The sequence below is a fragment of the Chrysochloris asiatica genome, unplaced genomic scaffold, assembly GCF_000296735.1.
Source record: "Chrysochloris asiatica unplaced genomic scaffold, ChrAsi1.0 scaffold00104, whole genome shotgun sequence".
NCBI classification, from domain to species: Eukaryota; Metazoa; Chordata; class Mammalia; order Afrosoricida; family Chrysochloridae; genus Chrysochloris; species Chrysochloris asiatica.
In genome coordinates this window covers 7,710,601-7,735,256 of record NW_006408622.1, presented here as the reverse complement: position 1 = coordinate 7,735,256, position 24,656 = coordinate 7,710,601, and the positions used below count along the sequence as shown (strand labels likewise).

Genomic DNA, 24,656 nt, shown 5'->3' with positions numbered 1-24,656 from the left:
ATAAGAGAAGAAATTGACCAAGTCCAGGTCCAAATGGCTTTACTGGTAAATTCTACTAAACATTCAGAAAAGAACTGTTACCAGTTCTACTCAAACTGTTCCAGAATATGGAAAAGGGAGGAAAGTTCCTAAATTCATTTGATGAAGCAACCATAGCTCTGATACCAAAACCAGGCAAAGACATCACTAAAAAAAAAAAAAAAAAAAAAAGAATTCAGTATTCTTCTGGAACTTACATGTGAAAATTTTCAACAAAATCCTAGCCAATAAAATTCAGCAATATATCGAAAAACAAGAAACCCATCATGACCAAGTGGGATTCATTCCAGGTATGCAGATAGTTCAATATTAGAAAAAACGATCAATGTAATCCACCACAAAAATAAAACACAGGGAGAAAAAAGGTCACTTGATCTTATCAGCTGATTCAGAAAAGGCATTTGACATCATCCAACACTCATTCCTGATAAAAACGCTTAACAAAATAGGAATAGAAGGGAAATTCCTCAACACAATTAAGAGCATATGCAAAACCAATAGCCAACATCACTTTCAATGGTGAGAAAACGAAGCCATTCCCCTTGTGAACAGGAACCAGAGAAGGATGCCCTTTATCACCACACCTATTCAGCATTCAGAGCTTGGGTATGACGCTGTGGGTTAATGTGCTGGACTGCAAAGTTGGTCAGTGGTTCCTCGGAAACCTTATACAGGGTCACTATGGGTCAGAACTGACTTGATGACGCTTAACAACAGCAAATTAAGTTTTCTGTTAGAAATGTTAGCCAGACCTATAAGGCAAGAAAAAGAAATGAAAGGCATCCAAACTGGCAAAGAAGTAAAACTCTATTTGAAGATTATATGATCTATACTTAGAAAACCCAAAGACTCATCAAGAAAATAATTGGAACTCATCGATACACTTGGCAAAGTGATGGTACAAGATCAACGTATAGAAATCGGTTAGATGACTTTACATTAATAAAGACAGCTCTGAAAAGGAAATCAGGAAAACAATACCATTCACAGTAGCCCTCCCAAAAGATGAAATACTTGGAGAAAAAAAAATCTAGCCAGAGAAACGAAAGACTTATACAAAGAAAACTACCAAACACTTCTACAAGAAACCAAGAGAGACCTGCAGAAATGGAGTACCATACCATGCTCATGAATAGGAAGACTACATTGTGAAAATCGCAACACTACCCAAAGGAGCTCTGGTAGCGTAGTGGTTACGAATCGGGCTGCGAACCATAAGGTCAGTGGTTCGAAACTACCAGTTGCTCCGCAGGAAAAAGATGAGGCTTTCTACTCCCGTAAGGATTTACACCCTCGGAAACCCTGTACAGGGTCGCTATGGGTCGGAACCGACTCAAAGGCACTTAACAACAACAACAACCCAAAGCAGTGTATAGCTATAATGCAATTCCAATACAGATCCCAACACCATTCTTTAAAGAGATTGAAAAACGAATCACTGCTTTATATAGAAAGGAAAGAGAGCCCAGATAAACAAACTATTATATAGAAAGAATAAAGTTAGAGGCCTCTCATTTCCTGACAACTACAGTAGTCAAAACAGCCTGGTACCGGTACAATGAAAGACATAGATTAATGAAACAGAATTGAGATCTCGGAGGTAAATCCATCTACTTACAGTCAGTTGACCTACGAAGAGCCAACATACATTAAATGGTGCTGGCAAAATTGGAAATCCATTTGCTAAAAAATGAACCCACGGATTATAGACCTAAATGTAAAAGCTAGAACTCTAAAGATTGTCAGTGAAAAAATAGGGACAAACTTAAGGGCTCTAGTACATGGTACACCATCAATCATAACTAATGACAGACACAACAGAAGACATAATGACTGGGACCTTCTAAAATTAGACACCTGCATCAAAGAATTTCACCAAAAGAGTAAACAGAGAACTCACAGAATGAGAAGAAATATTCAGCAATGTCCTATCAGACAAAGTGCTACTCTAAAAATGTATAGAACACGTCAATGCCTCAACAAAAAGATGGTACATATTCCAATTAAAAAATGGACAGAGGACAGGAACAGACAGTTCACCAAGGAAGAGGCTGTGTATTGTACTTCAATGTTTTAAAATGTATTGATGCTTGTTTTTTTTGGCTTAACATATGGTCTGTTCTGGAGAATAATCCATGTGTGCTGGAAAAGAATATATAGATATTTATTATGGTTATGTCCTCTTGCTGGATTTTGACTCTTTCTTCATTATATTAGTTTTTGCCTTGAAATCCATTTTCTCAGAAATGAATATTGTAACTCCTCATCTTTTGTTGCCATTTGCTTGTATTTTTTCCACCCTTTGATTTTTATTTTAGTTTTACCTTTGTGTCCCAGGAGAATGTCTTGTAGGCAGCACATTGATGGGTCCTGTTGTCTTATTCATTCTGCCACTCTCTGTCTCATGACTGGTGTACTTAATCCATTGATATTCAATACAGATACTGATCGGTATGGATTTATTGCTGTTATTCTGTTGTGTTTTTATTGTGGTGATGAGTTCTTTGTTCATTATTTTTCTGTGAGCTAATTTTGTTATCGGATTTCCCATTGCTGTTGATTCTGTGTTTGCAGAGTTCCTGGAATTTTCATCACTCTTACTTTAGTTAGAAGATTTATTAATTTTCTTTGTGGTTGATTTGTAATATAGTTTTAGTTTCCGAAGTTTAAAATGGAGTCGTAGTGTGGCACTGTAGGCTAAGCACTGGAATGCTAACCAAAAAGGTCGATAATTCAAACCAACCATCCACTCCATATTATCCCACATAATTCTTATACTTTTGTTGTTTTTCTTCAGATTTTTCCTTATACATTTTAGTATCAAGGGATTTGTCTTTTAATTAGCTGATCCAGTCTTCTGTTGATAAAATTTGTACTCCATTGTCTTTCCAGTCAGTGTGTTATCTGCCTTCAAAATTTTAGTGGTAATCTTTTGGATTTCTAATTCCTTTTTTGGTATGGTTTTTAACTATTAGTTTTGTTTATTTTATCTTGTATTCCTAGGTTCTTATACAGTATTGTCTGTGTTTTCTTTGATTTTGTTTATGGTTTCCTTGATCTCTTGGAGAGCTCTACATGAGGGACTTGAAAAATTTGTGGGGGAAAATTCCATTATCTTTTAATTCTGTTTTTTTTTTTTTTCATGAACTTTTTGAAGGCCCTCTTATATTAGTCTTTTAAATTGCTCATTATTTATTTCCACCATCACATTTTCCTCAGAGCGTTTTCCTGGTTCTCTATTTTGGTCACTTGCTTCAGCCATCTTGTCCCGTTTCATTGTTTGCTTCTAAATTGTCTGTTGTTGCCAAGATATTTTGGTGTTTTTGTATCTATGTATATGGTGGTTTGTTTCATCCTGGTTGTTTGCTCAATTTGTTTTGATATATCTAGGTGGTGGGCCATGGAATCTGTAGGCATATGGTCTGAGAAAGCATGCCCTATCAACCACGTGGGTAATGGGTACACAGCTTGCGGCCCATGGTGGGGCACTGCTGTCCTCTGGGGGCATGGTATGAAGTGGGCGGTGGTCTGAGCGAACCAGGTGAGGGAGTGGCAGCATTATCTGCTAGACTGGTATGTGCAGGGATGGGGCTTTACTTACCCTGATCACTAGGAAGGTGTGTGGAGGTGGGAAGGTAGAAGAGCTAACTTCTCTGGTTGCCTTTCACTAGTGTGGTCCTGGTGTGTTCTTGGGTGGTTGTAGCTGGTTATCCGGTTCCTGCCCTGAATCCAGTCCAGCAAAGTCAGAGTACTGCCTGGAGTCCAGGTCTCTGTTTACTACTTCACAGGTCTCCTCAGTGTGGTCTCCCAACCCAAACAACTAGGAACCAACTGCTGGTGAGCAGTTTGATCCCTATTCACTGGCTTTTTTCATGCTCTGTAGTTGCCTGTGTCACTAGAGTTTTCACTACTTCCATGCACTTTCCTAGCTGGGTAGATCCAGGTGATGCTGTTTACCTGGTTTCATTCTCGAATTGTTTACACTGTGTTTCTATCTTATTGGGGATACCATGAAGCTGGCTTCTTACCTGTACTTACCTGCCTTCTATGTTCCAAAGTGTCCATGCTGTGTTGGACTTCTGCTCCATCTCTCTCCTAGGTCTCTGTTTTCATTCTTTTGTTCCCAATCAGTGTTTGATTTAATTCTTTACTCTCTCATTTGATGCCCAGAGTTCCAGGATTAACATCTGTACTTGTATTTTTTTTGGATCTTTGTTGTAGAGGGACGAGGAGGAGTGTGACACCAGGACACCATCTTGTTTCTTCCCTCTTTCTTTTCACTTCCTTGATACCGTCCTTTCATGCACAAACAGTTGTAATTTTGATGAAGGCCAGTTTCTTTTTCTTTGATTGCTTATGCCTTCAGTGACCTAAGAAAGCATTACCAAAGCCAAGGCCACAAAGGTTTGTGCCTCTGCTTTAAGAGTTTTATAGCTCCAGCTCTTACATGTATGTCTTAGTTGTATTTGTAATTGATATTTGTACATGGTGTGAGATAGGGGTCCAACTCTATTCTTTTGTGTCTGGTTGTCCAGCTTAGCTGTGCTAACAGCATTTGCTAAAAAGACCTGTCTTTTCCTCATTGCAGTGTTGAAAATCAGTGGAACATAAATATTTCGGTTTATTTCTGGGTCCTAGATTCTAGTCCATTGAGCTGTATCTGTCTTTTTACCCACACCCACCATCTTGATTGAACCGACTCCACAGCACATAACCACCACCACCACCGCCATCTTGATTATGGTAGTTTCATAGTAAGTTTTGAAATGTGACTGCTCCAATTTCCTTCTTCTTTTTCAAGATTGCGTTGTCTATTATGTGTCACTTTCATTTCCATGTTTCAGTAAGTTTTGCCTTTTCTAGAATTTCATACAAATGGAATCATATAGTCTATTGCGTCTGGATCATTTTATTGAGCATAGTACTTTTCAGAGTCCCCTGAAACTTAATGCTTTGGCGAGTCATCGATATTGTATGCACCAGTAGCTCCTTCCTTTTTATTTCTGAGTAGTAAATGCATTCTATTTTAGGGATGCATTATAATTTGCTTATTAATTAATATGGGGACCTGGTGGTGCAGTGGGTAAGCAGGCTGCTAACTGAAGAGTTTGCAGCTCAAATCCACCAGCACTCCATAGGAGACAGATGTGGCAATCTGCTCCCATAAAGATCTAACTTTGGAAACCCTGTAGGGGACCAATTCTATTCTTTCCTAAGGGATGCTATGAGTCAGAAGCAACGAGGTGGCTGTGGGTTTTTGGTAACTGTAAATATGGTCTGTGAGTTGTGTCGGGCCCCTGCAACAGATTATTGAATCCAGCAGAGAATAGAGCATGCCATAGAAGGGACGGCTGGTGTCAGAAATGGTAAAAAAGAAAGAGAAAAAAGTGGAAGCATGTCTGATCTCCAACGCATCAGGCTCACCTTTGGGCTGCGCTTCATTCTCATTGTCCTCCTTGAAGCTGTTAGGGTGTGACGGTTATTACTACTCCCACCATTTTCCATTTGTGGATTACCGCTGAGCATAAAGCAAACGAGAATCCTCACAACGTGCCTGGCAACATCATAATAAATGGTGAAGAAACTGAAATTGTCAAGGTTTTCATCCTACTTGGATCAATGATCAATGTCCGTGAGAGCAGCGGTCAAGTCAGTGACATATTACATAGGACACCTCTGCTGCCGAAGACTTCTTTAAAAAAGTTCTCAAGGGCAAAAATGTCACTTTGATGATCAAAGTGCCTCTGATCCATGCCGTGGTCTTTTTAATCACTTCTGATACATGCAAAAGCTGGGCTCAGATATACCAACAGTCACGAGGATGGCGGGACTGGGTGGTGTTTCATTTTGTTCGTTGGTTGTCCTGAGTTGGAGCCAACTCAGGACTTGACATCAGTCAAGTTAACAACAGTAACAGCTATATATTACTGGAGTTGATTTACAAATATTTTAAGGATTTTCTGTTTTATATAGCTTTATGAGGGATGAGGATTTCTGGTGACACAGTGGGATAAGTGTTGGGCTTCTCACTACACTTGGTGGTTCAAACACCCATTTGCAGGAGAAAGAAGAGGCTGTCAGGGCCTGTGAAAATTTACAATCTCAGAAACCCTAGGGAGCAGTTCTTTGTCCTGTAGGCTTGTTATGAGTAGAACTTACTCAATGGCAGTAGGTTTTTACATTTTTGTTTATGAGGTGTATTGGTTTGTGGCTTTTTTCTTCTTATAGTGTCTCTCTGTATTATTTTGGTATCAGGGTAAAGCTGGCACCATAAAAAGAGTTGGGAACTGTGCCCTTCACCTTAAATTTTTGAAAAAGTTTGTACAGATTAATATTGTTTGCTCCTTAAATGTTTTATAGTATTTACTAATTAATGTATCTGTTGTTGTTAGGTGCCATTGAGTCGGTACTGACTCATAGCGACCTTATGCACAGCAGAACGAAAACACTGCCCAATCCTGGGCCAACCTCACTACTACTGTTGCCAAGCTTGCACCCATTGATGCTGCCACTTTGCCAGTCTATCTCGCTAGGGGTTTTCGTCTTTTTCTCTGACCCTCCACCTTACCAAACATGATATTCTTCTCCAGCAACTGGTCCCTTCTGACAATATGTGTGAAGTATGAGAGACAAAGTTTGGCCATCCTGGCCTCCAAGGAGCACTCTGGCTGTACTTCTTCTATCTGTTGGTTCTTTTGACAGCCTATGGCACTTTCAATATTCTCTCCAACACCATAACTCAGAAGCATCAATTCTTCTATGGTCTTTCTTATTTACGGTCCAGCTTTCGCATGCATATGAAGTTAGTGAACATACCATGGCTTGGGTTAGGCACACAATCTACTCCTCAAGCTGACATCTTTGCTCTTCAATGCTTTAAAAGGGTCTTGTGCAGCATATTTGCCTAATGCAATACGTCGATTGATCTCTTGACTGCTGCTTCGAGAGTGTTGATAGTTGATCCAAGAAGAATGAAGTCCTTGTCAACTTCAGTCTTTTCTCCATTGATAAGAATGTTGTTTATTGGTCCATTGGTGAGGATTTTTGTTTTCTTTACGTTGAGATGCAATCCATATCGAAGGCTGTGCTCTTTGATCTTCATCACTAAGTTGGGATTTTTCTTTGTGGGGGTGATTTTTAGTTTCTTAAATAAACCTTCTCTTTCTTTAGTAGATACAAAGTTATTCAGATTATGTTTCTTGTGTAAATTTTGGCAATTTATGTCTTCTGAGAAATTTGTCAGTTTTATCTAAGTTGTCAAATTTATTGTCATAAAATTATTTATGATACTTCTTTATTATCCTTTCAATGTCCATAAGATCTGTGGTGGTATTCCTTTTGCCACTCGTATTCATAATTTACGTCTTTTTTATTTCTTAGTCTAGCTAGAGATTTTATCAGTTTTCTCCTTGTCTTTCCAGAGAGCCCACTTTGGGTTTTATTCCTCTACAGAATTTTACCTGATGTAATTCATTTGTTTTTTCTTTTATCTTTATTACTTTTGTCCTGAATACACTGAGACTGTTTTGCTCTGTTTCTAGATTGTACAGTGAAAGTTTAGTTTATTGAGTTTAGACTTTCCTAATATAAGTATTGGAGTCCTGGTGTGGCTCTGTGGTTTAATGCGCCAGACTGTAAAGCCATTTGAACTGCAAAATCGATGGTTCCAGCTCACCAGCTGCTCCTTGGAAACCCTATATGGGGTCGCTATGGATCGGAACCGACTTGATGGCACTTAACAACCATATAAGTTTTAGAGTCCTAGTGTGGTACTGTAGCATAAGCACTGGACTGCCAACCACTGGATCAGCAGTTCAAACTCACCAGCTCCTTCTTGGAAACTCTACCAACTCAGTGGCCCATAACAACAATGTAAACATTTAAAGCTACAAATTCGATTCTATGTACTTTCATTTAGCTGCATCCCACAAATTCTGATATATTGTGTTTTTATTATTATTCAGTTAAGAGTGTGTGTGTGCGTGTGTGTATTTTATTTCCATTTGTGACTTCTTTAATCTCTGGATCATTCAGAAGTCTTCTGTTAAAATTTAGGAATTTTCCAGCTGTCTTAAACCATTTCTACTTTAATTCTATTTTATTTATCAGAGAGCATACTTTGTAACATTTCAGTACTTCACATTTATTAGGCTTGTGTATGACAACATGTGGTCAGTCTTGGTGAATGGTCCTTTTGTACTAGACAAGAATACATATTTGACTGTTGTGTTAGCTCTGTTTCACGTGTATTTACATAGACATATGTCAGCTGGATTAAGTTGGTTAATAGTGTTTTTCAAGTTTTCTATATTCTTACTGTTAATTTTGTCTATGGTTCTATCCACTACTGAAGAAAGAATTTTGAAATGTCCAGCTCAAATTGTGGATTAGAGTTGTGTCTATTTTTGCTTCATGTATTTTGAGGTTCTGTTATTAGGTACAAATAGATTTAGAATTTTATGTCTTTTTGATAAATTGCCCTTTTATCATTATGAACGACACCATTTTTAATTTTGTCTTGATGTGTGCTTTGATATTTTTATAGCTATTCTAGTTTTCTCTTATATTTAAGGCTTCCCTATAATACTTTTTTTCATCTTTTTATTTTTTAACGTATCTTTACCTTTACACTTAAAGCCTCTCTTATAAGCAGGATATGCTTGGGTCTTTTTTGTTTTTGTTTTTTAATTGACTCTTAAGTCTTTTAATTGCCATGTTTAGATCATTACTAATGTTGTTGTTGTTGTTAAGTGCCGTGGGGTCAGTTCCGACTCATAGAGACCCTGTACCGGCTTTCCGAGGCTGTAAATCTTTACCGGAGCAGAAAGCCTCATCTTTCTCCCATGGAACAGCTGGTAGTTTCGAACTTCTGACCCTGAGGTTAGCAGTCCGATTCGTAACCACTACGCTACCAGAGCTCCTTAAATATGTAGCTTTATTATTTGTTTCATATTTCTTCCCTCTCTCATTTTTTGATCGTCTCTTTTTCCTTTCCAGACCTGTTTCAGATTTGAATATTTTTTAATATTCTATTTTCTCTCCTTGATGGGCTTGGTAGGTACATCTTTCTGGTTTAGTAGTATTCTCTGTTTGTTTTTTACAGGTTGCTTGGTTTGCAATATGCATCTTTAATATAATCTTATTTTACCATAATATCATATGCCACTTCCAAAATCAGAACATTACAACAGCAATTTATCATGCACTCTCTTCTATCCTTCATGCTAATTTTGTCATACATTTTATTTCTCCATGAATTATATACATTCTTATTATTTTAGCTTTAAATCGTTGAATATCTTGTGTATTAGTAGTTCATATCTTTGTTTCCCTGTGTTTTTTTGCGTCTTTTCTTATTCCCCCCTCTGGTTGCTTAATATTTCCTCATTTCTGTGTTTTTCAACAATTTGAATGTGTTATGCCTGTGGTAATTTTCTTCGCTTGGGATTTGTTGAGCTTCTTGGTGAATTATGGTTTTCATCAAACCTGAAAAACTTTTAAATTGCTGAAAGAGTGATTACTACTGGCATCTTGTAAAAAACAATGGAAAACTATGTATAATCTTTAAAGTATAGTCAGACAGCAACTCGGAATGTATGTGTGTTTGTTGTTCCCTAAGATTATAATGTTGTTGTTGTTTGTTGTTAAGCGCTGTCGAGTTGGTTCCAACCCACAGAGACCGTGTATAGGGTTCCCGAGGAGTGACTGGTGGGTTTGAACTGCCAACACTGCAATTCAAACTGACCTTGCAGTCCAGTGCCTCATCCTGCCGCGCCACACCAGGACTCCACTTACAATAGAATTCAGAAATCCCAGTCAGAGAATGGGATATAGCAGCAAATGCAGTAGCTTCGTGCATGCGATATTTGTATCCTGCGTCTCTGTATATAGTGTGTTGTCAGTACATAATACATATGTCTTCAAAGTCACCATAAATACCTCCATTGCTGGCTTATATATGTCCTGTACTTTCTGTTTAAGACTCACAGGCAGCAGCATCCTGTCTCTTAGGTGTAGTAGCATTATTTCCGTTTAATTTTCTTTTGACACTATTACCATGAAGAGCGTCGAGGCTCCCAAATGCAGCAAAGCCAGTGTCAGTGATAGAAGCAAGGGAGAAGCATTGATTTGTGTAATAAAAAGTTACTAACCAACATGAAGGTGGATCATCAGTGGATGCTCTTGTTCACAATTTAGGCATGTCACACTCAGTAATCACTACGATCCTCAAAGACAAAGACAAAAGTCTCCTAGCTGTTAAAGGACCAGCTCCAGTAAAAGCTACACAGATAATAGAAATATGAGAGGGACCTACACCAGATATGGAGAAATCGCTCATGACGTGGATTGAGGACCAGACACCAAAGTGAATCCCTCTCAGCTAACACTTGTGTGAGATACTTAAATAAGAACCAAGGCCAGACTACAATGCAGCGTTCACACAACGTCCAAATGTCATAATGACTTATTTCACAGAACGTATCGTGGATGTTAAGCGTCACATGACTGCACTGAAAAATCAACCAACAAGTGAAGTCAGCACTGAGATCTATATCCGATGTAAATATTTTTCAGAAATGGAGAATAATAAAGATTGCTTTTCAGGCAAACTAAAGTTGAGACTATCTGTTGCCAGTAGTGGGGAGGAGAATAAGAGTGTAAGATGTGCGTGTCACCCAACCCCTGCCCAAGGCAGCCCACTCCTCTCCATCCCACCAGTGGCAGATCAAGGGCTCCGGCACACCCCAGGAGAGGAGAGCACATTATGATGAAAGGGAACAGGTCTTGAGTGTCTCCCACCCCTGTGTGAACACTGGGAACTTTCTAGGTTGCCATTCCTTGTGATTACTCTCTGCTTGGCCTCGTGACACAATGAGGATCTTAGTGTCCAGTACAGCCTCAGAGGACCTCTGCACCTCTCTGGAACACTGTGTCTCTGTAGCTCTTTTCCTGCACTTGCCTCCACCTCCCTGAGCTCTGGTCTGTTTCCTCACCTCAGTGGTTTGAGTTTTCCCCTCTGGTACCAAGGTCCAGGGAGTGTCTCCAGGCAGGAAGCCAGGGCAGGCACGGGGCTCACCTTATTTATGTTTTTCCGGGTTTCACTGCCGTATCTCCAGATGAATATTGGTTTCTTCTGCATACTATTGTAAAATAGACATATATGTGTGGGAATAAGTCTAATAGGCGCATTGCCTGTTGTGGGGTGTCTGAAACAGTTGTTCATATTTGTTCAACAAGTTCATACTTGTTTGTGGCAAGAGGACACGCATGGTCCCCAATTATTCCTGCATTGAAGTCAGTTATTTCTCTTTTTATCTATCTAGAATATCTCTTAATTTCTTTTTGCCCATTTTACTGGCTCATGAATTCATTAGAACACACGTGAAGGTGTCTGGCCAGGTGATGGGGCCCATAGCCTCCTTGTCCCTTTTGGGACTGGACCACTGTGACACCTCACCCCAGGCCATGATTTGGAGGCAGAGCTGGCTCTCCAAAGGTGGCAGAGTCCAGGCCTTCTTTCTGAGGTACTCACAGAGCCTGGGCTAGGTGGATGCGCAAACCTGCCTCCCTCCTTTACCCTTTGGCTCTTCATCACCCCAGATGCCTTACTGAGAAGCTAAGATGCTGTGTGCTCTGAACTTCAACTATCCAACAGACTGGGAAACCTACACGTTTGTACTGCCTTCTTTGCTTCTCGATACCTGTCACATTGTTGGAGCCATCGCCTTGGTCTTCCCCGAGTGGGGAAGGGGGAGGCTGTGCTGTCTGCGGTGGTGGTGGTGGAACTGGGGCTAAGGTGTCGGTAGATAGCCAAGCTCTTGCACGCCAGCTGACACGGCCCAAGCTGCTGGATCGGCTTTGGCAGGTGATGAGCAGGCCTCCTGGTGTGTATGACTGGGATGAGGGAGATGACAGACCATTGAACTAATGGACTTGATTTGTTTCCTCTCCAGGTTCAATGTCAACAACACTATTCTTCACCCGGAGATCGTAGAGTGGTGAGTATGTCCTGTGGTCCACTCACCCCCTCTCAGAGAACCCCTCCAACAAGCTGGGCTGCAGAACCTACCCTCTCTGCCTCTTCTACCTTGTTGTTTGTTGATTGATTAGTTTATTTAGAAAGGGCATGAGTCACCTGAGTGTCTATTATATATATACATATACATATACACATACACATAATTTTTAATCTTTTCCTTTGTTTTCAATCTTTTAAAAACCTCCTGCCTGAGGTAAGCCAAGCTAAGTTAGCTAAGTAGGTTATGAAAGAGTGAAAATAAACATCACACGAAGGAGCTCTGGTAGCATGGTGGTTATGAGTCGGGCGGCTAACCTCAAGGTCAGCAGTTCGAAACTACCAGCTGTCCCATGGGAAAAAGGTGAGGCTTTCTACTCCCATAAAGATTGACAGCCTCAGAAACCCTGTACAGGGTCACTATGAGTCGGAACCGACTCCACGGCACACAGCCGCCACCACCATAAGTTTAAGTTAGTTCTACTTATCACCACTTAAGGAAACCTGGGGCAGAGCGACTGCGTAATTTGCTTAGTACTATAGGGTCAGTAAGGAGCTCTGGTAGCGTAGTGGTTACGAATCGGGCTGCAAACCGCATGGTCAGCAGTTCGAAACTACCAGCTGCTCCGCGGGAGAAAGATGCGGCTTTCTGCTCCCGTAAAGAGTTACAGCCTCGGAAACCCTGTACAGGGTCGCTATGGGTCGGAACCACCTCCACCATCATCCCTTTAGTGTTGTTGTTGCGAGTTGCTGTCGGGTCGATTCTATGTGCAGAGTAGAACTGCTCCAGAGGGTCTTTGAGGTCGTGTAGTGGCAACAATTGTGAGGTTGGTCCAGGACCGGGCAGTGTTTCATTCTGTTGTTCATAGGGTTGCTGTGAGTCGGTACCGACTTGATGCCACCTAATAAGCAAATTACCAGGCCTGTCTTCTGAGGTGCCCCTGGGTGGCTTTGAACTGCCTATCTTTGAGGGAGCAGTTGAGCACCACCCAGGGATTCCTTAATCAGAAAGGTAGGTGTTCTCTCCTCAGGTCACGCAGGTATCTTCATTAATGTGGTACCTTGTCACATGCTTCTTTTGTTACCTGCTTTCTTCCCTCAGTGATACAGCCCCTAACTGTATACAGCACCGCTGGTTTCTGCTAGGCGGCAGCGGCACCCATAGCCTTGGTTGGCAGGAAAGAACCCCTGAATACTGAGAAACAGGCCTGTGTCCACGTATGTTTTGCACATGGCACTCCCTCTTGTTTGCTTACCATTTGAGCCTTTTGGAGACCTGGGCTGGGCTGTGCCCTCTGACATCTCCTAAGGCTACATCATTAGCTTGTCGCCTGGAGCCTGCACGCTTTAATTCAGGTGATATTTCCAAGGCTCTGAGGTGGGTTTTGCATTCATAAGTGATCTCCCACCTTTATTAAAATGAGCAGCAGGAAGGACGTATTTGGCATTTGATGGCAGTACGACTATTTTAGAAATGTTGTGTTATCCTTACTGCCTCAGGGGTGTGTTTCAGGCATGGTCCTGGCTGCTCTGGGAAAGGCCCGGTAGTCATAATTACCCTCCTGAGTGACTGCGGAGTAGTGGCAGGCCCCTCCTACTCACAAGGGAGGGTGAACTTTCCATGAAGTCAAATTACGACTCACTGATGCTTCTGCGGATCGTGTGTCCTGTCTGCTTTTACCACCCTCTCTCCTCAGGCCCTGTGGGAAAAAGTAGCTTGGAGATCGTGGGAAAACCTGTCCATTTTGGACACAGGCATATCTTACCCCAGCCTGATCCACTTAGGAAGTCACTTAGGTTTGCTGAGCCTCAGTTTCATCTTTAAATGGGACTGTAGTAAGGGACAGACTCCTAGTGTACTGCTGTAGGATCAGCACTGGACTGCGAACCACAAGGTCTGTAGTTCAAACCCACCAGCTGCTCCTCGGAAACCCTGTACAGGGTCGCTGTGAGTCAGAACCGACTTAACAACAGCAGCGTGGAACAGATGGTTCGCTGAGCTTCCTGCTGTCACTTCCTGGTGGGCGGCTCAAGAATCGAAGGAGAACTAAAACCAAGTGCTGAGACAGTGTAATGACAACGGCCGACATCTTTGAGCCTTCCTGTGCTAAGCATCGGACACGTGTTACCGTATTTCAAACTCCAAACCCTTCACTGTTGACTTCATTCCTACTCTTAGCAACCCTGTAGGGCATAGTAAAACTACTGCCTTGGGAACAGCAGGTTCATCTTCCTCCTGCAGAGTTCCTGCTGGGTTCAAACTGCTGACATAACCCATTCCACCACCAGGGCTCCCCCAGTATTTAAAGAGGCATTCATTTCTGTTATAAAGTAGGCTGTCTGATTAGCGACATTCTGCAGATGAGGAAGATGAGACTCAGGGAGATTAGTGACTTGGTTAAGAAACAATGAGGAGTTGAGCCCAGGCTGATAGTTCCAGAATGTGTGTGTGTGCTGCCCCCTTGCAGCTCTGAGGAGCCCCTTGAAGTGTGAGGGGGAGGAAGGAGGGTCTGTGCCTGAATGCCGGTCAGCTTTTCCCTCAGCCCTTGGGATGGATTTTGGGCTCAGGCCATCATGTAGCAGCGATGTGAGGGAACCAGGGTGTGTGGCTGCATCTCCTTTGGTACCGTGCCTCGCCACCCACACCCTAGCTCTAGGTCTGGGTGGGATCGAGGTTCCTTGAAGACCCTTCTGGTTGGGAGGCAGCACACACCTCTTCTAGTGCTGAGATGCCTTCTTTCTCATTTTGGTTCGGATGTCATTCATTTCCTTTCTGTGACTGTTTTATTGTTTTCCATTCTCTCAAGCAGTGCTTCTGTGATTTCCTGTAAATTTCTCTGTAATCATACTCTTCCCCGCAAACATGAGATCATAACTGATCGTTTCTTTTCTCATGTTGGGTATTGCAGTTTGAATGTGAAGGTCGAAAGTTGAAATTTAATAAGAGCAGGCATCCTGCTTCCATAATTTAGGCTGTGGCTCTACTCTCCTGCTTTGCAGATGATTAAATTGATCTGAAGGTAGGGTAGGGAATAAAAGGAGGATACTCTCATATGGGCTAATAGCTTGGCGCCTTGGTTTCAGTTAAGTACCTCTGGAAGCGTCACAGAAGAGCAAGCATATCAGCAATTGCCGTGTGTATTCTTGGGTGTAAAGTGAGACCGAGCGAAATTGAGTCATCTGCCGTTTTTAGAGCTGTTAATTACACAGAGTGGAAGAGTCCTGCATGTATTAATCAGGCAGTGGGGTAACATCTATTTCTACTCCCCTTGCCTGTCTTTGTCCACAGGAGATGGTGAGGGCAGATGGTCTAGGGGCAGAAATGTACCAGGTTCCTGCATCCTGGATAACGTGTCCCAAATTAGAAAGGGTACGTAGATAATGACCTAGATTTTGACGCTTGTGTGGAAAGCATTCCGGTAGGGCTGTTCATCTTTGTCTTCTAACGATTAGACATTTAACCCTAAGCTATCCCAGAGTACCAAGTAGAAAGTGGGATTCTTACGGCAGTGTGAGAACCTGAGGTGGTACCATCTGCTAGAAGGCAGGAGATGAGATGTGGCAGCATCCACAGAGGGGAAGGTTTGGTCACGCCAGAGCTTGGAGGGGGCCACCTGCCTGTCCGCAGACACACGTGAAGTCACAGATGAGCTAAGTCATCATTGCCTTCTGACTGTTGTTTCTTTGATAGAACTTACCTATGGAGCCTCCCGAGGTGAAATTGTTTGAACCAGCTCTCTTCTGTTGGTCCCTCCTGTTGTTGTGGGGTGGTATCCTATGCAACACTAGGCCACAGGCTGTGGAGGGCATGGTCATTGGGCTCCTGTGGTATTGCTTTCTCACCAAACCCTGCACATTTCATCTCTAGGAAAGATGGAATGCCCGCCCCTTTAAATGGGTTCTTGCATCCTGGTGGTACTTTGATGCTTGGAGACTGAGTTGGGAGATACTTCATCCTGTCTTGCTACTATTTTGGTTGGTGGAACATTCAGACTTCAGTTAATTGATGTCTTAATCCTGGGTTTAATGCCCAGAGGCAATTCTGTAACCTGTGAATATTTTTATAAAAAAAGATTGCACAAGTGAATCTCTGCGGAGACCTGTAGCAGGAGCCTTGGGACCTGGCAAGGGTGCAGGAGACTCTGCTTCCCCACGCTCAGATCTCAGCCTTTGTACTTGAGCAGCCCCTGGGGGCCTGTGCATGACGCCGCACAGTGCTCACGTTTCCCAGACACTCACCAGGTGCCTCCTCTTCCTGGTCAGAGAGCCTGGGCTGTCTCTGCCCGGACGTCCTTTGTGGCTTCGCTGCTGTCCTGTCATGATCTCTGTCCTCTGTTAATTCATGGAGGAGTTGGCCTTTGACCTCTCTGAGGGAATATACGAGGGTAAGTCAAAAATTGTAGCTTCTAGGATTCCAGTTCATACACGTTTGGCTTTATTCCAAACAAAACATGTTTAATTAAACATGTCTGCGACCAGTGGATGGTTGTAGACCAAATTCTCTCAGAAATGTCCTTGTCTTAAACTTGTTAGGGGGCCTTCTCAAAAAAGGTCCAGTCAAACCAGTGGCTTCTGAGGGGATCTGCTGGGCCAGTTAAATTCAGTGTTAGAGAGTTCGGTTCAGAAGGTTATGGCATTGATTTTTTGGGGATACCAAGCAGGTAATCTTGATCGTCTTGAAGGACACAGGACAATCATGGGGGCTTATTATGAAGTTTTAAAGAAAATTGAAAACTGCCAAGGAAATTTTTCCCGCCATGACAGTGCACCGTGCACCTGCTCATTCCTCGAGGGTAGCAAAGGCTGCTCTCCTGGGAGAATTCCGCTGGGACTCCTTCCCCCCTCCACTCCTCAACCCCAATCCTGCCCCAAACTCGACACAGAAAAGACCATCTAGGGTGCCCAAAGTACCATTTTGTTGTGGTGTAAATGGAAGGGCACAGAATTCTCTGGGGGAAGAGAGATGGAGATGATGCCTTTATAAGTGTATAATATACCTTGTTGGAGAATCTGTCATGAAACAATAGCTTCCTAATTTGATATTTTTATTTAATAAAAGTGTCTATGATTTTGTACCCTTGTCAACCCTCTGGGTCATATTTCCTGTCATCTGGGGCCAGAAGTCCCTCATCCCAGAGGCCAGTGGAGCTGCAGAGGCCGCTCCCTAAACTGCTATTGCAGAAATCTCACAAATGGGTATTTATTCTTTCACATTTAGGAGGCTGTGAGCCCTAAGTCAGCTCTAGGGAAAGACTTTCTCTTCTCTCAGTTCTAGTGGAAAGCCCTCATCTCTTTGATCTTCTGCTCTGGGTCGTCTTAATGGAGCTTGGCAACTCTCTTCCCCCAGCTCTACTTCTTTTGCTTTCTTGTTTAATCTCTTTTATATCAAAAGAGATTGACTCAAAATATAACACTAATCCTGCCGTGTTAACATAGCAAAGACAACTCATTCCCAAGTGGGATTATAACCACAGGCATCCAGACCAAAACAAATCCAAACCCTTGGCCATGAACTTGGTGCTGACTCATATAGCAGTCACAGAGAAAAGAGTAGAAGTGTCTACCTCACACGGTTCCCAAGGCTGAAATCTTTATGAAAGTGTAGACTTCCCGTATCTGATGGGTTCCAACTGCTGACCTTTTGGTTAACAGCCTAGTTGCCTAACCACTTATCGCACCACAGTTGTTGTTTGTGTCCCGTGGAGTCAGTTCCGACTTATAACCAGCCTGTGGAGTAGGGTTTCCAAGGAGCAGCTGGTGGGTTTGATCTGCAAGGTGGTTCCCAGTGCTTTATCTTACAGCACCACACCAAGACGCCTGAACTGCAGATGGAAAACCCGAACCAAGCCCACTGCCACTGAGTTGGTTCCTCCTCTTAATGACCCTACATAGGGTTCTCAAGACTGTAGATCTGTATGGGGACAGACGGCTTCATCTTTCTCCCACAGACTAGCCTAGTGGGTTTGAGCCACCGACCTTGCACTTCTTAACCACAGGTACAAAAACCAAAACCAACAAACACACTGCCATCGAGTCAATTCTGACTCACACCAACCCTAAATAGGGTTTCCGAGGCTATAAATCTTTACCGGAACAGAAAGCCTCTTCTTTGTTCCTCAGAGCGGGTGGTGGGTTTGAACCACCAATCTTGTGGTTAACAGCCCAGTACTTAGCCTACAGTTTCATGATACTTATTTTGGAGAATACAGTTCACCCTAATACCGGGCCAGGACAGAGTTTCTTTTCCTTACCTTTTTAGGCTCAGGAAATAGCAGAAATCATTTCGTCCGATTCAGAGCAGCTAAATTTTCCTGGATCCAGGGAGTAACTGTCCAGAAAGCTAGAACATCTTGTTATTTTCTGCAGTAACCTTAACAGCAGCATCTGGCCCTGTGGCCGTGGAGATAACTGGGCCAGGCTGGGAAGCATTCCTCTCTGCCTGGCGCCTGGGCAAGACTTCAGGCCCAGCATCACCTGTGGATAATTGGCTCAGCCTGCACACAGCCGACGTCTATTTTCAGGGCCTTTCAAGCTTAGATTAAAATGGGGCAGACCAGAGCCCAGCCAGGCCGGCTTCATCGGAGAAGCTCTCTTTGCGGATCATGTGCCCTGCTTTGCTGCCTTGGTTCGAGTATTATATATACATATTTTTTTAAGTGTGACTAGAAAAATAAGTTCTGGGTAAACTGGCTAGAGGCTCAGCGTCTCATCTGCATTGCTGAAAATGTTGATGGGAAAAGAGTAGGGATTTGAGATCCAAGTCTCCCTTCTCCTTGGACATTAAAGCATCACTTTCCCGGCTTTGCTTCCCAGAGGAGAAGGCTGAACTGTAAGCCAGAGAGATTGACCTCTGAGGCACATTCTGGGGGCTCAGACCCCCAGATGGACTGCCTCTTCCTACCTGTTCAATCTGAATGGGGGGTAACCTGTGTTCACTGCATTGCTCAGGGAAGGCCAGACTAAGCAAGACTCCTACTGACCTGGTCAGCTGCTCCAGGGTGGGGTGGGATGGGATGGGGTGAGGAAGGTACCCTGTTTCTTTTTGAAATGAGGCCATTAGCTCTCTATGTTGGAGGTAAGCTGTTTTCCAGCTTCAGTGTAAATGTTCAGGCGTTTATAACTAATGGCTGTTGTGTGTTTGTGTGGACAGGGGTCTGAATCGATCTCAGGATCTTGCTCTCCAGGACCCTGGTGGCACAGAGGGTTACGTGTTGGGATGCTACGCACAAGGTTGGATGTTCCAACCCACTAGGTGTTTCTGCCTGTCAGGATTGGCAGTCTCAGAAGCCCTAGATAGGGTCCCTGGGAGCTGGAAATGACTCAGTGGTGGTGGGTTGAGTTGGGATTTTGAATGAGGTAAGAAATTTCAAGTGTGATAACAAACTGAGGATTCATATGGACGGCCCGGGGAACACAGAGAAGCGATTTGCCTGGAGTGGAGGCAGGCATGTTGCAGTCTGGTGACAGGGCAGAGACTGCAGGTAGAGGAGAGAAGGGGTGAGTGGTGGAGTCACACAGGGGCCTGCACCGGGACAGTCTTGTGGATCATTTGTCATTGTTCGTACCGTTCAGTCTGTCCTGCTTCACGTACACAGTAGAGGGAAAGGCTGCCCCATGCTGCCCCACCCCTTGATGGTTGTATATCGGACCATTCGGACTCACTGGTTTTTCAGAAGGAAGTTGTCAGGTATTCCCTTCCTTGTCTATCTTGGTCTGGAAGTTCTACAAAACTTGTTCAGCTGGATTGTTGTTGTTGTTAAGTGCCATAGCGACCCTGTATAGGGTTTCTGAGGAGCAGCTGCTGAGCTTAGCTGTGCTCAAACCTCTGCTGGCAGTGGGGGGTGCTGCTCATGGGTGTATTCGGGGCTGGGAGTCTGGGAAGGAGCTCTGGTAGCATAGTGGTTATGAGTTGGGCTGCCAACCGCAAGGTCAGCAGTTCGAAACTACCAGCGGTCCCGCGGGAGAAAGATGAGGCGTTCTGCTCCCATAAAGGTTTACAGCCTCGGAAACCCTGTGCAGGGTCACTATGAGTCGGAACCGACTCCACGGTACTTAACAACATAGAAGGTGAGGATTCTCTCACTGGCCCTCCACTGCCCTCTGTGGACATGGTATAGAATTTTAACTTTAATCTGAGGAAACCTTGAGATCACGGAAAGATTTTAAATATGATCAAATTTGCATTTCCTAAAGATTCAGGAAAGAGGACTACCCGACACCTTAACCCAAAATCCATGACCACTGACTTGATTCCACTTCCCAGCAACACTGGAGGACAGAACAAAACTGTACCTTGGGGGCTCCAGGCCTGGAAATCTTTGCAAGAGCAGACAGTCTCATTTGTCTTCTGATTAGTTGCTGCTGGTGGGTTTGAACCACTGACCTTGCTAGTAAGAGATAAGGAGGTTGTCCAAGCTGGATAGCAAGGTGTCTGGGGTGGGCCTGGAGAGGAATGATGAAGGCTGAATATGTCTAGGGGTGGGGAACAGTAGAAGTTACTGTTGTGCTGAGCTCCAGGTGACTGGGGTCAGAGGGGCAGGGAGGAAAGGAGAATCTGTCAGGAGAAACAGAAGGTCTGTCAGGAGAGGGAGGAGGAAAAATTTGTGCGTGCTGTGTGTTAGGTAAGGAAGGTTCTAGGTAGAACCTTCTGGAGCTGCAGGAATACCTGCTGGGTCAGGAGGGTACGAGGAGGGCTGCTCTCTGTGGTGGCAAGGCTGGGGTGAGAGGTACGGAAATGGAGAGGCAGTTTAAAATAAAAAGGAAAAGCTGCTTCCCCCTCTCCGCCCCAAAGACAAGGACGGTTAATGGTTTCCTTTCAGGAAGTGTGGGCCTGAGAGTGTAGCTGGAGGAGGTGAGAGGGAATGAGTTGTTATGAGAGGAGCTTGTTTTCCAGTGGGGGGCTGGAGAGTACTTGGAGGGGGCTGGGGGCTGGGGTCCCAAACCCAGCTATACTTGTATTTGGGGTTAAAGGGAAGGAGAGCACCCCTTCTCCTGTGGGGGCAGGGAATGTGACAGATGAGAGGCCAGCGCTCTGAGATGTGAGTCCCTTCATCTGCTGGGAGGGGGTGGTGGGAGAGTAGGGCGTCTGGAGCAGGGCGGATGGGAATCTCAGGAAGCTGCAGAAATTGGAGACATGTATGATATTCACGGCAGTGTTCAGCCTACCGGGAGCAGCCCCAGAGGAACAGACTGAATGAGACTCTGTCCTCATGTGGGAGTTTGGCCAAGCCTATGTGGACTGGCTTTAGTTGACACAACTGATGCCTAGAAGGATGGACCAGCGACTAGGTTGAAAGAGTCCTAGGGAGGACACTGCCCAGGGTCAGAGGGCTGGGGGTGAGCACAGGGCCTGGGCCTGGTTCCCACCTGTGGGCATCTCGAGTCATCGCTGCTTTCAAGACCAAAGAGGCTTGTTTCCTGGTGCTCAGTTCCTCAGGCTGGGACCTCAGAGGGCAGCAGTGGGGACGGATGCACCGGTGGTCACTGTCTGTGAGAGCTTTTGTTGTGTGCTGTCGGCTCAGTGCTGACTCAGATTGACCCTGTGTAGCGTTTCTGAAAGTGGCTGGTGAGTGCATTTAGGCCATAGACCCTCACCCTCCAGGGAACAGGTGGGACAGCCTCCTAGATGAGGACTCAGGGCACACAGCTTTATGATGATAAACAGGTGATTATTGGGCTTCAGGGTCTGCCCCCTCAGGAAAGAAAAAGAGCTTTGGGAAAAAATGTCTCCCTGAGCTTATTGGCTTGTGTTGCCCCCTCTTCCCAGAAGGTTTTAGTCTTCAAAAGGAAGCTGCCTGTCTCCACTTCCCAATGTCAATGACCAGCTGTCCTCTGTATATGGGGTCAGGGAGATGCTGTGAGTCAGTGGTCAGCTGGACATCTTCTGTGGAAGAGGATTTGCTGCTTCTGATGGAGGTGGGGGCATCTTCCAAGCCCACCTCCACAGAGGAGCTGCAGTCAGCCCTGCTACCCCCAGTCTATGCCACAGCCTCGAAGCACCTGCCTCAGGCTCTCTGTTCTGCCCAGCAGAATTCCTCAGTGTGGGTCCCTCTGAGGGGAGGAGAGGGACATTCTGCTCTCACTCTGGATGGAGGGTCAGGCGCTGATCTGCCAGACACTCCAGCTTTGTGGGCCCTGTGGGTCTTGACCACTGGTGGTGCAGTCGGGCAAGTGTTGGGCTGCTAACCGCAAGGTCAGCCCTTGGAACCTACCAATTACCCCATGAGAGAAAAATGAAGTTGTCTGCTCTGGTAAAGAGTCACTGTCTCCAAAGCCCAAAGGCAATGCTCCTGTGCCCTACAGGGTCACTATGAGCTGGAGCCACTCGATGGCAGTGGGGAGGGTCTCCAGTGTGCTCCCTTTGTGCGAGGGGAAAAGCGGTCATGTGGGAGCTTTAGTTAAGGGCTGGGTCACCTTTAGAAATGGGACTGGAGGTAGCCATTGAGAACCAGTGAGGCTCTGTTTGCAGAAGCTATGCCCTTACTGACAGAGAGATGACTGAGGTGAGCTCTCTCTCTTGGCGTTTCTTCAGGTCTGCTACAAGCTACCACCCCTCAGTTGAGATGGGTCCCTTCTCCTCACCGCCACCCTCACATTGTCCCCAGAAACTCCGGTCTCTCTCTGGTCTCTCCTCTCACTTTGTGATTGTGTCTTTTTCTCTCTTATTAAGTCTGAGTTCTATGAGGGAAGGAAGCGGTGCCTGTTTTAGCCCACCATGTCACTGGCGCTGGCTCCATCAGACTGACACTTATTAGTAATGTGGAATGAATGAATGGACCTTTTTGCCATTATGGATAGTACCTCTTTAATTTTTAAAAAGTTTTGTCAACGTAATATGTGGGCAGGGTTGGAAATAGCCAGAACAACGGCAGCAAACTGCCCACGCTTCTCCACACGCTCCTCCTAACCGTTCTGCCTTCCCCTCCCCCGACCCAGTGTTCGCTAAGTTGCGTCATTGTGTTCAAGGAGTCCTGGTGGTGCAGAGGGTTAAGCGGCACTCACCACAAAGTCAGCAGTTCAAACCCACCAGGCACTCCGTGAAATAAAGATGAGATGGTCTACTCCCATAAAGATTGAGTCTCGGAAACCCTAGGGAGCAGTTCTCCTACACCCTATAGGGTCTCTGTGAGTCGGAATGGACTCAATGCCTTGGGGTTACACCGTGTTTAGTTCTTTCATTGGTTACACTGGATTCTCCTCAGCTGCTTGCTCTGTGAACTTCCTACACTAGCTTGCTTTCATACTAAGGAAGTTGAGGCTGCAGGTGCCTGTCCTTCCCCATGCCTCCACCCTCAGCCTCTCTTACTGGTTCCATGCCAGGATTCCTAACTGTGTTTAAGTCATTAGTAGTTTGTATGTGTCTTTCTAGAAACCATAGAACTGTGTTTTCATTATCATCACAATCACTGTGGTATATGCAGAGTGAAGGAGTCTCCCAGGCTGCCTCCTCCTTTCTCTGGGGTCCAGTGTGCCCATCCGTGGGCCTCCTTCCTGTGGAAGCTTCTAGCATCAAGTACAGATGGATGGTTTTCTTGTATAACCATCAGTGGCAAATACTCCATCTTTTAATTTATTCCACACTTGAAATGTGTCTTTCTCTCTTTTTAAAATTCAAACAGACTTTCATTATTACGAAACCAACATATGTGCCTTGTGGAAAGCTAGAAAATAAAGACAAGCACAATTTTCCTCCGTTTTCCTTAGAACATCTGTTGGTTGGCTTGACCTGTTCAGATCCAGTCCGGTTCTCCATTCTCAATTAATGGTTGTAACTGTCTTTTCTTCCCACAATACTGGTTTATTGAAAAGATCAGCCTCACTGTGCTATCTAATGCCCTGCTTTATCCACCTGGATGGTGTCCAGCTTGTCCTTCTAGCCCCTCTAGTTTTTGTTCGTTTGTTTGTTATTATGAAGCTTTTATTGTGAATTGAGTGATAGTTTACATGACAGAACATTGGTTTTGCACTCATCCAGTCCTGTACTGTTTCACTACAATGATTGCAATCCCCACCGTGTGCCATTGATTAACAGTATTTGCTTCTATTCCCTCTTAAATGTTTTTTGTTTTGGTGTACACAAAAACACATCCTGGTGTGGTGCTGTGGGCTAATGCATAGGACTGCAAAGTCATTTGAACTACAAAGTCAGTGGTTCAGGCCCACCAGCTACTCCTTGGAAACCCTATATAGGGTTGCTATGGGTCAGAATCGACTCAACAGCACTTAACAACAACAACAACACAAAAACACATAGGAATATATAATCATTTAAACAACCAAAGGGCACATTTTCCAAGCCAGTCTCCTGCCCACCAGCACACAGCCTTTCTCTTTCTATGAGTCTGGAGTCGTCAGCTGCTCTGTCTCTCCATGCCATCACCTCTGCCTCCGTGTCTGGTGTGTCATTACTTCACTGGTTAGGGTCCCATTTTTTGCTCATGCCCTTCCCACTTGATGGTCCTAGGGTGCTTTGTTCCTAGATATAAGATTAACTACTGCCCCTCTTTTGTTACACATCTTCTACCTTTACAGTTGTGACAATCGCAATCCTGATAACAGTTACTCACTATTGAACCAAAGCAATCCTACTCCGTATCCCCTT

The 24,656-nt window shown here is 44.3% G+C and overlaps 1 protein-coding gene across 1 annotated transcript in view; it reads left to right on the top strand.

The window, feature by feature from the left end:
• The window catches only part of PEPD (peptidase D), a 143,474-nt gene that overhangs the window by 39,656 nt on the left and 79,162 nt on the right, over window positions 1-24,656 (top strand). Inside the window, exon 7 of the mRNA XM_006867392.1 lies at window positions 11,994-12,038. Coding sequence (XP_006867454.1) covers window positions 11,994-12,038 — 45 coding nt within the window. The remainder of the gene's footprint in view (window positions 1-11,993; window positions 12,039-24,656) is intronic.